The sequence below is a fragment of the Thunnus maccoyii genome, chromosome 14 (genome assembly GCF_910596095.1).
Source record: "Thunnus maccoyii chromosome 14, fThuMac1.1, whole genome shotgun sequence".
Lineage (NCBI taxonomy): Eukaryota > Metazoa > Chordata > Actinopteri > Scombriformes > Scombridae > Thunnus > Thunnus maccoyii.
Window position 1 is genome coordinate 30914535 of NC_056546.1, and position 13472 is coordinate 30928006.

At 38.6% G+C, this 13472-nt stretch overlaps 1 protein-coding gene across 1 annotated transcript; it reads left to right on the forward strand.

Moving 5' to 3' along the window:
* The first annotated feature begins 414 nt into the window (after window positions 1–414).
* Window positions 415–12313, forward strand: degs1 (delta(4)-desaturase, sphingolipid 1). Its single transcript, XM_042432597.1, has 3 exons — window positions 415–650; window positions 8537–9279; window positions 11422–12313. Exons 1-3 carry the CDS (start codon window positions 569–571, stop codon window positions 11566–11568), a joined length of 972 nt encoding a protein of 323 aa, XP_042288531.1. The 5' UTR covers window positions 415–568; the 3' UTR covers window positions 11569–12313.
* Window positions 12314–13472: the final 1159 nt, after the last annotated feature.

Here is a 13472-nt window from a genome sequence, read left to right on the forward strand (position 1 = left end):
CAATATCATGTATTCATCTAACACTAAACACTTTCATTTCGAGTAAAAATGTAAATTAAACAGACATTGTATTTCATTTTCATTGTGATATTTCCACTCCAAGTTAAGTAGTTTTTAGGTTTTTGAGGAAGACACAGAAAAAATAGCACTATAAGCTGAAACTGAATTTCTTTATTGCCATTAAAAGCAGAACTTCAATAAAGCTCTTATTCTGTTCAGAGGAATTGGACCTGGTTTGGAGCAGTGGTAGGTGGTAACTGCAATAGCAAATAGCAAAATAATACAACGAGGATGGAAATCAGTAAGCACAACAGACAGTAAGAGTTTTATAAGCCTAATTTTAAAAAGGCAACACGTTATGTAGTGCGAGGCCTGCTGGGGGAGGAGCTGCAGAATGGGCAGAGCTGACTGATGTTCGGGCAGGTCAGCCGGGCGGGTCGATAGACTGAAGAAAGGAGGGGGGAACCATAGAGGAGAGGGGAAGAAACCGAGAAGTTTTTTAAATCGCCCTTGGGATTTTTTGATAATTGTTTGTTCAAGAAACTTGTTTAAAACATTAACCAAAAAGATGGGGAACCGGGTCGCCCGTGAGGACTACGAGTGGGTGTATACGGACCAGCCGCATGCCGACAGGAGAAAAGAGATCCTGGGTGAGCTAGCTTATCCGTTAGCAAGTTTTGGATAAACCTATAGTCATCTTAACTTGGATGTAGCCATGTTAACTCAGCTGGGTGGCTATTTTGGTGACTTGTTAAACGTGTAATTGCACATCAATACTAACGTACCAGTGCAGCTGACTCGGTTTGCTAACGTAAGCTAACGGTTCCATGTCCGTCGGTATATTTGCCACAAGTGCTAGCTAACTGACATAGATTAGGTTGAACGGTAGTTAGTGAATAGTCCTTAATGGCTGACACCCATCACCGTAGGTGTTATAAAGATCTAGATTTGTTACAAAGAAATTTAATGTACAAGCTAGTTGAAGCTAGTTAGCTTAATGTAACATATAAACGTTAGCAATGTAGAACAACAGTAGTCATTACGCCACTCCCTGAGATGACATAATTCACTGTTGAGCTTCTCACAGGAAAGTTGTACTAACGGTTTAGACACTACCACAGGACACACATTAACCGAGGACCAACCAAAGTCTTAGACCTTTATGCCATATGTTGAATTTGTGTCCCTTAGAAGGTGTTTTGTCGGCTTTTAAGATATATTCAAAGTAGCCAGCGTTAAATGAACACGAGGAGAAAATGACCAAATTCTTTTTGCGAAACCTGCAATTCATACTAAAGCTATATAAACAATTAATTTAAATATGTATATTTACATGAGCAAGCTTAGCAAGGTATGTATTGTGAACAAACAGTGTAAAAATGTTTCTGTCATGCACAACACAGAAGTAGGGTGTAATTGAACTAAGACTGTATGAGAGTATTCCAGATACAGTATGTTCTGGACCTGCTTTTTCCAATACTTCATTGTTACACGAATTCAAATTAATTGAGTCAGTGATTGCCAACTCAAAATGACTGATTAAAAGTAACTCTTAAATGTGAAAATGTTCTGTTTTTCTTAATCTTACATTATTGAAAATTAAATAGTTTAGGGTTTTAGATTGACATTTCCTGGGTCTGTAGCAAATTGTGATGAGCATTTTTTTTTTTTACTGTTTATTGATGTTTTGTAGACTAGGGCTGATCAATTAATCAAAATTTTATCAATCACAATATGGTCTACTGCAATTTTCAAATTCACAGGAAGTGCAATTTTAGTGAGAGGCAAAATGTGTCAAAATACCATTCTAAATTAGATATCGTCATCCTGGAGATGTCTACACATCATAATCAACAGACTTAAGAAAACATCTTTGTTTGGTACAGATCCCCACAAAAATCACATCATAATCATATTTATATGTATTTCAATGAAAATGAGAATGATGTAAAAATGATCATTCCCTCTAATATTGCAAATCATATCGCAATTGAATTATCAGTCAAAATGATTGCAAATAGATATTTTTCAAAATCAATCAGCGCTATTGTAGACCAAACCATTTATTGAAGAAAATAAACAGCAAATTTATTGATAAGAATTATGAAAAGAAAACGAAAAGAATTGTTAGTCGCAGCCCTAAAATTTATACTGCTTTATGTAAAATTCAGCCAAACATCTTTGGTATCTTTGGACACCTTGGAATGTCCACTAGACTCCACTAAAAAGTCCTCACCAGAGAGGGTTCAAGAGGTCATGACTTTTTATTCATGGAACTTTTATCACATGATCTCTTTCATTATCATGAGAGGGGAATGGTAGTGAAGTCTGATAACTGAACAAACTTGAGAATGCAAGACACCCAGCTGAATCTAAACCCTTTCTCTACCTAACTACTTTAAACACAGCTTGTCTGTCTCACTTGACAGTGAGAAAGATTTCCTGCCACGCTGCAGATGCGTTGTTATAACAAATTAGATGTGATATTTCCCAAAGTGTACCATAGGTGTTGAGAAAAAGACACCAACAATTGAGAGTTCCAAACAGTCCCTGTGTCAGTTGCGTTACTATACATGCAACATAAACAAAACTTTGACTCACTTATTGTGATGGATTGTCGGTGTCAAGCATTGCTGGAATGCCACCAGCTGCCTGGCATGAAGGAAAATGAAAAAAAACCCTCACATTTACTTTTTAGAATAGAATAAAAAATAACTTTGTATCCTAAACCCTACAACACATGGTGAGTGCATGCTGCTCGCTGTAAGCCGTTATTGTTAATGTTGTATGAACATAAAGAAGGAATGGAAAAATTTGAAATTTGATGATTGAACTGAGACACTGACAATCTGACTTGGGGCTCTGTGACGAATGATTCTGATCCTGTTGGATGTTCCGTTTTATTGCGGCAAACACAAAAGGCCTTCTGTTTGTCAAAGTGCCCTTTTATGAAAATCAGGTGGCCTGCTGACCAGGGCTCAGTTTTGGATGATCAAGGATTGATATGTTTTCGGTACAGGCTTTGTATCTATCATGTATTTTCACTGTGAACATAAGAGACACTCAAGTTAATTGGTCAACACAAAGTACTGCCATTGTGTTGAGAACAGAGCCATGGATAAAGATACTCATTGACAGCAGGGCTGTCTCCTAGCTTGAATTATTCATGTTAGTACAGATGGAATGCAGCAGTATCAGGAGATTCTCAGGCACTGCTACGCTACAGATTAGTTAGGTTGCTGTGACTGCCTTTCCACAGAGGTAGCAGACATAGTATCTGAAGAGCAGGAAATTTATTCAAATTATTTAGAGCTGGGTATGAAACCTCCAAACTTTTTGAATTGTGTCACCCCTGTAATTTGTCAACAAATCAACAAATACTTGGCCAGATTCTTGTAAACTTGTTCATAAATAATCAAGATTTTATATCAATATCAAGATTTTGTTTATTTGGTAGGGGTTATTTCCTGTGGTGGGAGGGACAGACTAACAAATTGCCTGTGAAACGGGGGTGTATTCAAAACACCTCCGTTGTTTTCACAACTTTGAACTCGTCTTACCTAATGGAGACTGCTGGTTCTAACTGTACCCAATGTTTACTGAGCATTTACTGAACATACTGAACGTTTACTGAATCAGTGTTTCTCCTATAATTATCACAACAAGAACCCCTGCCCATCAATAGCTTTTGGGAGTCTCTGTGCAGCGCTGTTAGGTACGTGAGTCAACCTCTGTGTTGTTGCCTGGGAAACTATTGGTAGCGCAACTCCGTTAAGGAATACGGCATTGTGTAATATGTTTGCGTAGTGAGTGGGAAAGAGCAAGCGGCAGAGAAGTGACGGTGGATGCGAGCGGAGCAGAGGTTAGCAGTAAGTTGTCAGTCTGGCAGTAAATGTACAGTACAGACTACAGTGTGTCAGTTAAGAAATGCTAAAAAGTCACGTCTGTTGTTCCCTCAAGTGCTGGAAATGTGAAGGGGGTTAGCTCCAAAGTTAGCAACAATGGGTTGGTCTAACCTGAAGACGCTAAACAGAGAAATAGAGAACAGAGAAATGTGTGGCTGCTGAGTTCACTGTGCACTCTGTCCTGTTACATCCCTAACCCGTGCAGGGCTCTAAAAGGGAGCACTATATTTAGAATCTTACTCCAGATGATTGTGTGCCAAATCATTTACCCATGTCAATGTCACTGGCAGTTAAGTGATCTTGATGAAGGTCACTGTCTGACCAACAGGAAAACAGCAGAGAAAAGTGTGTAAGAGTAGCTTTTTGATCCAGAAAAGTAGACTGCATTCATTTGGAAGCATCCTCCAGTCTTCTGCCTGTAAGAGAATAATGAAATCCAAGTGACATTTGCTGACCAACATCACTGGTTCAATGTTAGTTGTAAAAAGAGAAGTAGGTGTGTGTGTGTGTAATGGAATAAGAGGCAGTGTAGAGCAGCCTCTCTGCTGTGCCATTATTACCGGAGAAAGCCATCATTATACAAATGCTGTACAGATTGTGGAAAGAGTTCTTTTCTTTTCCCTAGCAGAGTTAGTGTAAGTTTTGTTAAGTGTTGCAGTGTGAGTTGGTCAGCTGGTCTTAATTGTTAGTGCTGGAGTTTGGTGCTCCACCAACAGTCTGTGTGTGATGGGGTACAACATATTCATTCAGCCCAAATGCTGCCTTTTTTTTAAGATGAATGCAGTGTCTCCCCTAGGTTGACTGCTTTGGTGCGACAACATAACTCAGGAGAGACTCCGCAGTTCAGCACTTCTCTGTTAAGAAGCGGCTGAGATTGCTAACTTTGGAGCTAACCCCCTTCGCTTTTCCAGCAGTTGGGGAAACAACAGACGAGACTTTTTTTGGTTTTGAGAAGCTTCAGCATTTATTAACTGACACACTGTAGTCTGTACTGTACATTTAGCTACTGTCAGATTGACAACTTACTACTAACCTTTTCCTCTGCTCCTCGCATTCACCGTCACTTTTCTGCCACTCGCTCTCTTGGTTAACCACACACTTGCTACACACACATTATGCTCTGCCCTATTCCTTCAAAGAGCTACGCTACTCTTTTAACATCATCTTTCACACAGATCTCCTTTGAAGAACAAGGAGAGGGCATGCTCTGGCACTATTCCATGACTCAAAACAATTCCATGATAACATAGGGTGTTATCGTGCTCGCACAGTGTGCGAGTGAAAATCATTAGTAGCCCGTTGATATTAATGATTGTGTGAAATTTTAGCGGTGGCACTCATAATTCGCCACTGCAGAATGAATATAGGGGAAAAACTGTGAACTGCAAAAAATTCTAGCATGTGGGCGCTGTAGACTGCCCTCTCAGTAGAGGTACACCTTTTTTGTTCTGTCCATATAATGTTATTAACGACATAGAAAAATCAAATTTTGAAATCTGTGAATCAATTCAGAATCATAGGAGATAAGAATCACAATTCTTATGTGAATTTTTGTATAAAAATAGGGGTGTAATTATGTAATTTTTGTATGGCTATTGGTGTTTTAACAACATTAAACACAGATTGTGCTTATTTTGATAAACCTATGGCTTTTGTAGAGAACTTAATACTTTGTAAAGTAAAGGTTTACTTTAAACAGCAGTATTTCTTAATGGTTGACTTGAAAGACAATACAAACTCAACAACATGAACAATAGGTGTTTTTATAAGGCTCTAACTCTATCTTAGTTTGTAATTTCTGCTCATGTTGGAGTTATGAGTTTCTGTGTATCTGTCTTCCTGCAGTTTTTGACCCTCTCAGAGGTGTATTGAGGCATTGTTATTGCCTTGCAAAGAGCTTTGCTATGGACAGTCACATGCCTGAGGCCCAGCTCAGCTTTGTAAGGGGGGAGGCAGCGGCGCATTGTGGTGATGACTCAGAATGTGGTGTTTGCTGAGACTTGTCTTTCTGCAGTACCCTCCCTGTTGTTATGCAAATAAAACACATACATGTAGCCTGGAGGCCAACTTTACATCTCTTAAAAGCAAAGGAAGTTTAAATGGCTGAGCAGGTAAACTTGTGTGACTTGGGTTTTTATTATGGACATCAATTTTAATCACTATTCACCATGATGTTTCACTGTATTATATCTGGCCTTTTATTGTTATGCTTTAACTAAGTCAGTACAGGTTTGAGCAGTTGGACAGTGAAGTCACTGGACTGAATCCACGGTCAGTGTAAAAATATGTTGTAGAAGTTTGCCGTGGGGGGGTCAGGGATAGGGCTTTGAGGTGATGAAAAAGGAGTACTGAAGCATGAAAGAAGAAAATTGAGATCTAGTATTGATTAAAAAACAGTAATAAATAAAATACTATATTCAGTTACAGTATGTAATTATATATAGAGTATTTATAGTGACATTGTGCTGTTTTATTATAACTGATGTACAGACTAAAGAGACCTTACCCTACATGTTAAACAAAAGCAGCAGATAGAAAACAATAAGTGTTCATCCTCTATTTCTAGATCAGTTTTATTGCTGGAAATACAACTAAAACAGTGCTGCTTTATTTTCACATGCAATTATTGGTATGATAAAACATAAACAGTAGTATCAGGATGTGCAGGATTTGTTCCATTCAAGTGTCTATGCCATATTGGCTCCTACTGGGAATCAACTGATGGGCAGTTAGGAAGTTGTTCAGCAGTTTACTTTTAAATGAAGGAGTTTCAAAATGAACCTTCCTTGTGCTGCCCTCTCCCTCCTACAGCTGACTTGATGATAGATTAACTTTAGTTCAGTGTAAAGGTCAAAAAAGTGGTCATGTTCAGCAAGTTCTTAAACACATCAATTGCCTTATCAACACCTGGCTGTTTGCACTGCAAACCACAGTTAGCACAGCTTGACATGACTTAACATTAATTCAAGTCTAGCTGGGGCCTCACAATACCTTTCAGTCTTTGTCTTAGACATAGACATTTGTAAACGTTCTGGCAGAGGAACGCACATGGAAATACTGGTACATTGGTATTTGAATGTTGATTGATGTGTAGATAAATAGTCACATAAAAAGAGGTGGAACACATTGACTACATAATGAAAAGCTATATACAGATTTCCTCTGTAATCACTACAGGTTTTATAGGTTTTACAGGTTTTATTCAAACTGAAATAAGAATAGAGATGGACGGTAAATATAGCCAGTAAGACTGTCTGCCTGTGACAGGACACTGATGTCACCACTTTGTGTAAAGATTTGATGTATGTATGAAAACAAGGTCTTCATCTGTGTTGGAGAACCATCAAATTAATATAAAATAGGTGGTGCCATCATGAAACAAAAAATCTAAGTTAGAAGAACACAGGTTCCTTATCTAATAGAACAGATATGTGCAGTATGCTGTAGCAGGAAAAAACATTTTAATTTAAGTTAGACTTAAGTCAGCTGTTTACTACCAATTTCTGAGTCGTGTCAGCTTCCACAATGTGTTTTGTGGTGGCTGGTAATCGATGGAGTTACTTGCTACCGCCACTCACTACTTTTTACATCAGGACCTTTGTTTACACCTTGCTGCACACAGATATGATGGAAGACATGGTCGTACCTGACAACTTTCGAAAAAGTGGGATTTAGTGGCAAAAATGGATGAAATGGCCAGTTTGGTACATTATTTTTAACTAATTATTGGTATGATAACTTTTGTATTTATGATTAAGATATTACTTTTTTTTACATTTCAAAGTTAAATAGTTTCGCTTTACGGTGTGACATTCTGTAAAGATTCTTACGAATTTTTGGTATGTCCTACATATGGACCCCTATTCTTCAAAGCTGTTAGTGACTGCACACACAGACACTCCTAGTGTGAAGTGAAGTATAACCTTATGTTCACCCGAAGTGCTTGTACATCACAATGTGGTTATGCAGGGTACTTGTGTACAGTTCTTTTTGCCTTGGCATGTACTGTACGTGATTTCTTTTGCTGCTGCCTTCTTACGGGCGGCTGTGGCTCAGGAAGTAGAGCGGGTCGTCCACTAATCAGAAGATCGGCGGTTCGATTCCCGGCTCCTCCAGTCCTTGGGCAAGATACTTAACCCCAAATTGCTCCTGATGGCTGCACCATCAGTGTATGAATGTGTGTGAATGGTTAGCTTCCTCTGATGGGCAGGTTGGGACCTTGCATGGTAGCCCCTGTACCCATTCAGCGTATGAATGTGTGAATGTGATTTGTAGTGTAAAAAGCGCTTTGAGTGGTCGGAAGACTAGAAAGGCGCTATACAAGTACAGTCCATTTACTAATCAAAGAATAGCGGAATTGTAAAATACATTTTACAAGTTAACAATCAGTAGTTGACTCGGTCACATTTGTGTCCAGTCTGCTACTTTTTCTTCTATTAATCTAAATAATGCAGATGTACCAAACTTTTCCTTGATCTTTTTGAGGCTTTTTGACAAAGTATAAGTAGTTTTGAGTGGAAACATAAGTTGAATTCCTTCATTTAAATGTTTGGTCATGTCATGTAAATCAAATACAAAGTTTTATTTTCAGTACATTCATTTAATTTGATTCTCTTGTTTTTCTCTTGCAGCAAAATACCCAGAAATCAAGTCGTTGATGGGTCCTGACCCAAGGCTGAAATGGATTGTGTGCATGATGGTGGCTATACAGTTTTTAGCTTTCTACCTGGTCAAAGACTTGGACTGGAAATGGGTTTTGTTTTGGACTTATGCCTTCGGCAGCTGTATCAACCACTCAATGACCCTCGCTATTCACGAGATTTCCCACAACACGGCCTTTGGAAACAACAAGGCCATGTGGAACCGCTACTTTGCCATGTTTGCCAACCTGCCCATCGGTCTGCCCTACTCAGCCTCCTTCAAACGGTATCACCTGGACCATCACCGCTACCTGGGCGGAGACGGTGTAGATGTAGACATCCCCACTGAGTTTGAAGGCTGGTTCTTCTGCACACGCTTCCGCAAATTCATCTGGATTATTCTGCAGCCTCTGTTCTATGCCATCCGGCCTCTCTGCATCAACCCCAAACCCATCACTCAGTTGGAGGTGACCAATGTGGCCTTCCAGCTCACCTTTGACATTCTGCTGTATTGGCTGTGGGGGGCTAAGCCTGTGGTCTACATGCTGGCTGGCTCCATGCTGGGGATGGGACTGCACCCCATTTCTGGCCACTTCATAGCTGAGCACTACATGTTCCTCAAGGGCCATGAGACCTACTCCTACTATGGCTCCCTCAACTTGCTCACCTTCAATGTGGGCTACCACAACGAGCACCATGACTTCCCCAGCATCCCAGGACGCAGGCTGCCCATGGTTAGTACATCTGGAGATGGAGATCAGTGTTACCCACAGGGGGCACACTTTTCAATCAAACCACACTGTCAGCTGCATTTCCATGATGTTAGAAAGGAGGAAATAATTTGGGTGAATACAAATCTGTGTGTGTGCTTGTAGTTTATCCTCGCTCTGTGACAAAGGGTTGTTATAACCAGAAAGTGTTAGATATTGAGATAACACAAATTCAATCAGTAACTTGTGAGAATAGTTCAGTTTTAAAAATCCGATGTGTAACATTTGTTATCTAAAGATAATGAGATAATTAGGTCAAGATTTCACATAATGCGTGCAAAAATAACGTATTTATCATGGCCCTTCTTTTTTAAAAAAATTTGTAGATAATGTTGTAAAGAGTTGTGAACAATACTTTGTTCTTACAGTCAGGTTTTTTTTAATAAATGTGTATCAGGACTGTAAAGGTACTCTCCCTGATTATTAGATTAGACTCATTTTGCCATTACACAGAGTACCAGTACAGCGAAATGCACTTTAGCATCTAACCAGGAAGTGCAAAGCACATATAAGTAAATGATGAAACTGTTACAGTAGCTAGTACCAGCTCACAGCCTGACATGATCAGTATTCATTTGAAACTCAGCACAGGTCACTTTCAAGCTTACCAGGAAGTTACAGAATACAGTTCTCCCCAGACTCTGCTGTACTGTATGCTAATGTTATTATGCTAATATATTATAGACTTAACATGTAAACAGTTAGAATTTTAAAATGCTAACTGTATGCATGTTAACATACTACAGTATTCATACTAAAGTTTGCATTAGAGATGCACCGATATGGAATTTCAGCACCGATAATGATATCTCATAATTATCTGTTTGATGTGGCCAATACCAATATGATAACCAATAATACTACTCATAGTGGCTGTGGATGAGAGGGGACACATAGTTGAATGTGGGGGGAGCGGTCACATGTCTGCAAGTTTATGCTCTGTTTGTTCAACAGTTGTTTGATCAATTGCTCGCATTGTCTCACTTACTGGCAGATATTGTTGCACTTTTATCTGCCAGTAAGTGAGCAGTCATAGTCTACTCAAGTAAAATATCTAAAGTCTGTTTTATTCTCTTGTCAGCAGCCAAGGCTCTGTATTTTTAGATATAATTATTGGATGAAAGTCCATTATCAGAACAATAACAATAATTTAGTTTTAATTCTTACAAGCCAATAACATATCGGCCAGCGATATATCATGCATTCTTAGTTAGCATGGTAAATGCAAATTGTGTGTATGTTTATTTCCTTACCTACAGTACCAGTCAAGAGTTTGGGCACACTTTGTCATTCAAGGTAATAGGAAGGTGTGTTTAAATTTTTGACTGTTACTGTACATAGATTAGAAAAGATTTGGTTCTATTACATAGATTCCATTCAGTAAAATAAATCTTCATCCAGTATCATGGCTAAAAAGTTTTTGGACCTTTATATAATTTGTTTGTCACATTTGCCAGACACCAGTCTTGTATAATAAGAGCAGAAAAATCAACTAAAATCTGCAGCAGTAACGATAAGATGGACTATAAAACAACAATTACTGCATATATAACTAGATAGATAGAAGAGCTGTAAAGACATCATCCAGTGCTGTAAAAAGGGTCTAACCCAGATACTGCAGCTCAAATGGCCTATCATTTCTTGGAAAGAACTGTCTTTTGGTTCAAATTATTGAAAGAATTGGAATTTCTTTGAAAGAACATCTCCTTTTAAACCCAACTAAATATTCATCCATTATTGATTTATTATTGGACATTTTATTCTCCATTAACAGCATGTTGATTTGTATACTTACCTACTGGCACATTTCACATTTTTGCATTTTCAATTTTCAGAGTCCTTTTCTTTACACTTCATGGAAATGATTAGGAAATGACAGACTTGACATAGGGTTTTGTCAGGGGTTTAAGCATTACAAAGTTAGATTTCTTTATGACATGTCTGCTGCCTGCAGGCTTTATCAGTTCTGTCCACTCACAGTTAATCTTATCAGCAGCACCCAACCCAACAGTTTCACTTCTGTGTAGACAAAAGTGAAAGTTCAAAAATGTAATCTAAAGGCAGCATTCCACGGTGTTTATTCATCTGTTTCCTCTTGGTTTGTAGGTGAAGAAAATAGCAGCAGAGTATTATGATGACCTGCCTCAGTACACATCATGGGTGAAGGTTCTGTACGATTTCATCATGGATGATGCACTCAGCCCGTATTCTCGAGTCAAGAGGAAGCTGAAGGGAGACGTCAAACAGGAGTAACTTCACTGAAAGCTTCTCTGGAACAAAGCTGCAGCATCCACCATGACAGCAGCCTGCCGCACCATCCTATAGACTAACAGCTTCTGCATATTAATACATTCAACATCTGAAATAAGGGTGGAGATGGTGCACGTGTTTGGAGTACTTTTCCTCCACAACAAGAGGAAATGGATCCAGGTCATAAAAACAACTGCTCACACATTTATTTGTAACTCATGGCCAAGACAAGTGATATTAGTTTGGAACATAAGAGTTTGTTAGCACCTATAGACAGCGCCAAAGACTGGTTGCACAAAGATTTGCTTAGATCAAACAGATAGTTTAATTTAAGATAGACATCTAATTTGCTGAATGAAATAAGACTGGTTGGATTGCCATGAAATTTGGTACAAGCATTCATGGCCCCCTTGGCATGAATAGTCATCATTGTGGTGATCTCCTGCCTTTTTTAAATTTAAAGTTGCCCTATAATTTGGTTTATGATTGTCTTTAAAAGTAACCGCTGATGTCCACTGAATGTGGCTTCAAGACATTCCAGCTCTGTTGCCACTGTGAGAGACGGTCCACTGCCGTTCTAGCCGCTATGCTAATATGTACTGGATGTGTGAGCAGAGGGTCTTAGGAAACAGCCCATGTGTCCTCTACTTGTCAGCAGCTTAAATTGGTTAGTCTTTATTTGTATTTAATCCCCTCCAGACATTTAAAAAACAATAATGTGTGTCTGATATGTTTTTTCCACAAAAAAAGTATAATTACCATGTTAAAATCCCTAAATTAATATCTACTCCCTCTCCCTCATTAAAAATTCCAGAATCTATGAATATACAGATATTGTTCATTTCAGAAGTTTAACTGTACGATAGAAGATGTCTCCTACTTCCTTGTTTAGTCCACTCTAAGTGTTTACTGGAGGCTTCAAGTTTTTGCAACATTATGAGTGGAGGGGATCTTTTAACTGTTTTAATTCACGTTAGTGTGAACAAATACAAGACTGACCTAACTATAGTCTTAAGATATTTTTGTGCAACCAGCTCTGAACATTAGCCATCAACATTGGTACACTAAAAAGCTGTTGCACCACCTACTCTTGTTTGATGACTGAGTACAAACCATGTCAAAGGTGGTCAGTGTTGCAGTTTATATTCTGCCACAGAGATTAATTGTATACAACTGGAGGTCAACAACATAAAAGCAGCTGTGTTATTTGTCGAGCGCATCACTGTGTCTGTGTCTGTGTGTGTGTGTGCGTGTGTGTGTGTGTGTATTTTATATCGTGGACCAAAGTTGAACTCTGAGTGAATCCACTCCTCATTTAGACCCCTCCGTTTTAATAGGTTGTTGCAACATATTGCTGTCATGTGTGAGCTGATCTGTTTGATATCACATGTATTAAGTTTATGGGGCGGCTTTATGGGGTTGCTTTATATGTCAAATGTAGAAGCTAACCTTTTCTAGCCTATGACCATTTTTTTCTCAACTGCTGTGCTTTTTAACACTTCATTTTACCACAACATTCTACAACCTGTTGTCCTGCTTCCATACAATCGAGTCAGTTTGAGTTGTATGTGAGATGAAAGTGTCACTCGTGCCTCTGAGCTTTGGTCTCAATTCCACGTCTGTGGTCTTAATTTAAATTTTATGAATTCATTCACTTGATGAAAATCTGTATGCCAATGATTGAAAGTGTTTAAAGTTAAAATCATTGTTTTTTTGTTCATGTTCTCTGGCTTAAGGTTGTACAGGAGGGACTGTAGCTACAACTGAGGTCATGTACTCTGTCTGTCATGATTTAGCAACCGAGTTACGGTTGGTATTGAACTGGCTGATTCCACTTTTTCCATACAGTTAATTTTGACTATATTAAAGCCAATAAAATAAGTGAATTAAAAAGACTCACTATTTTC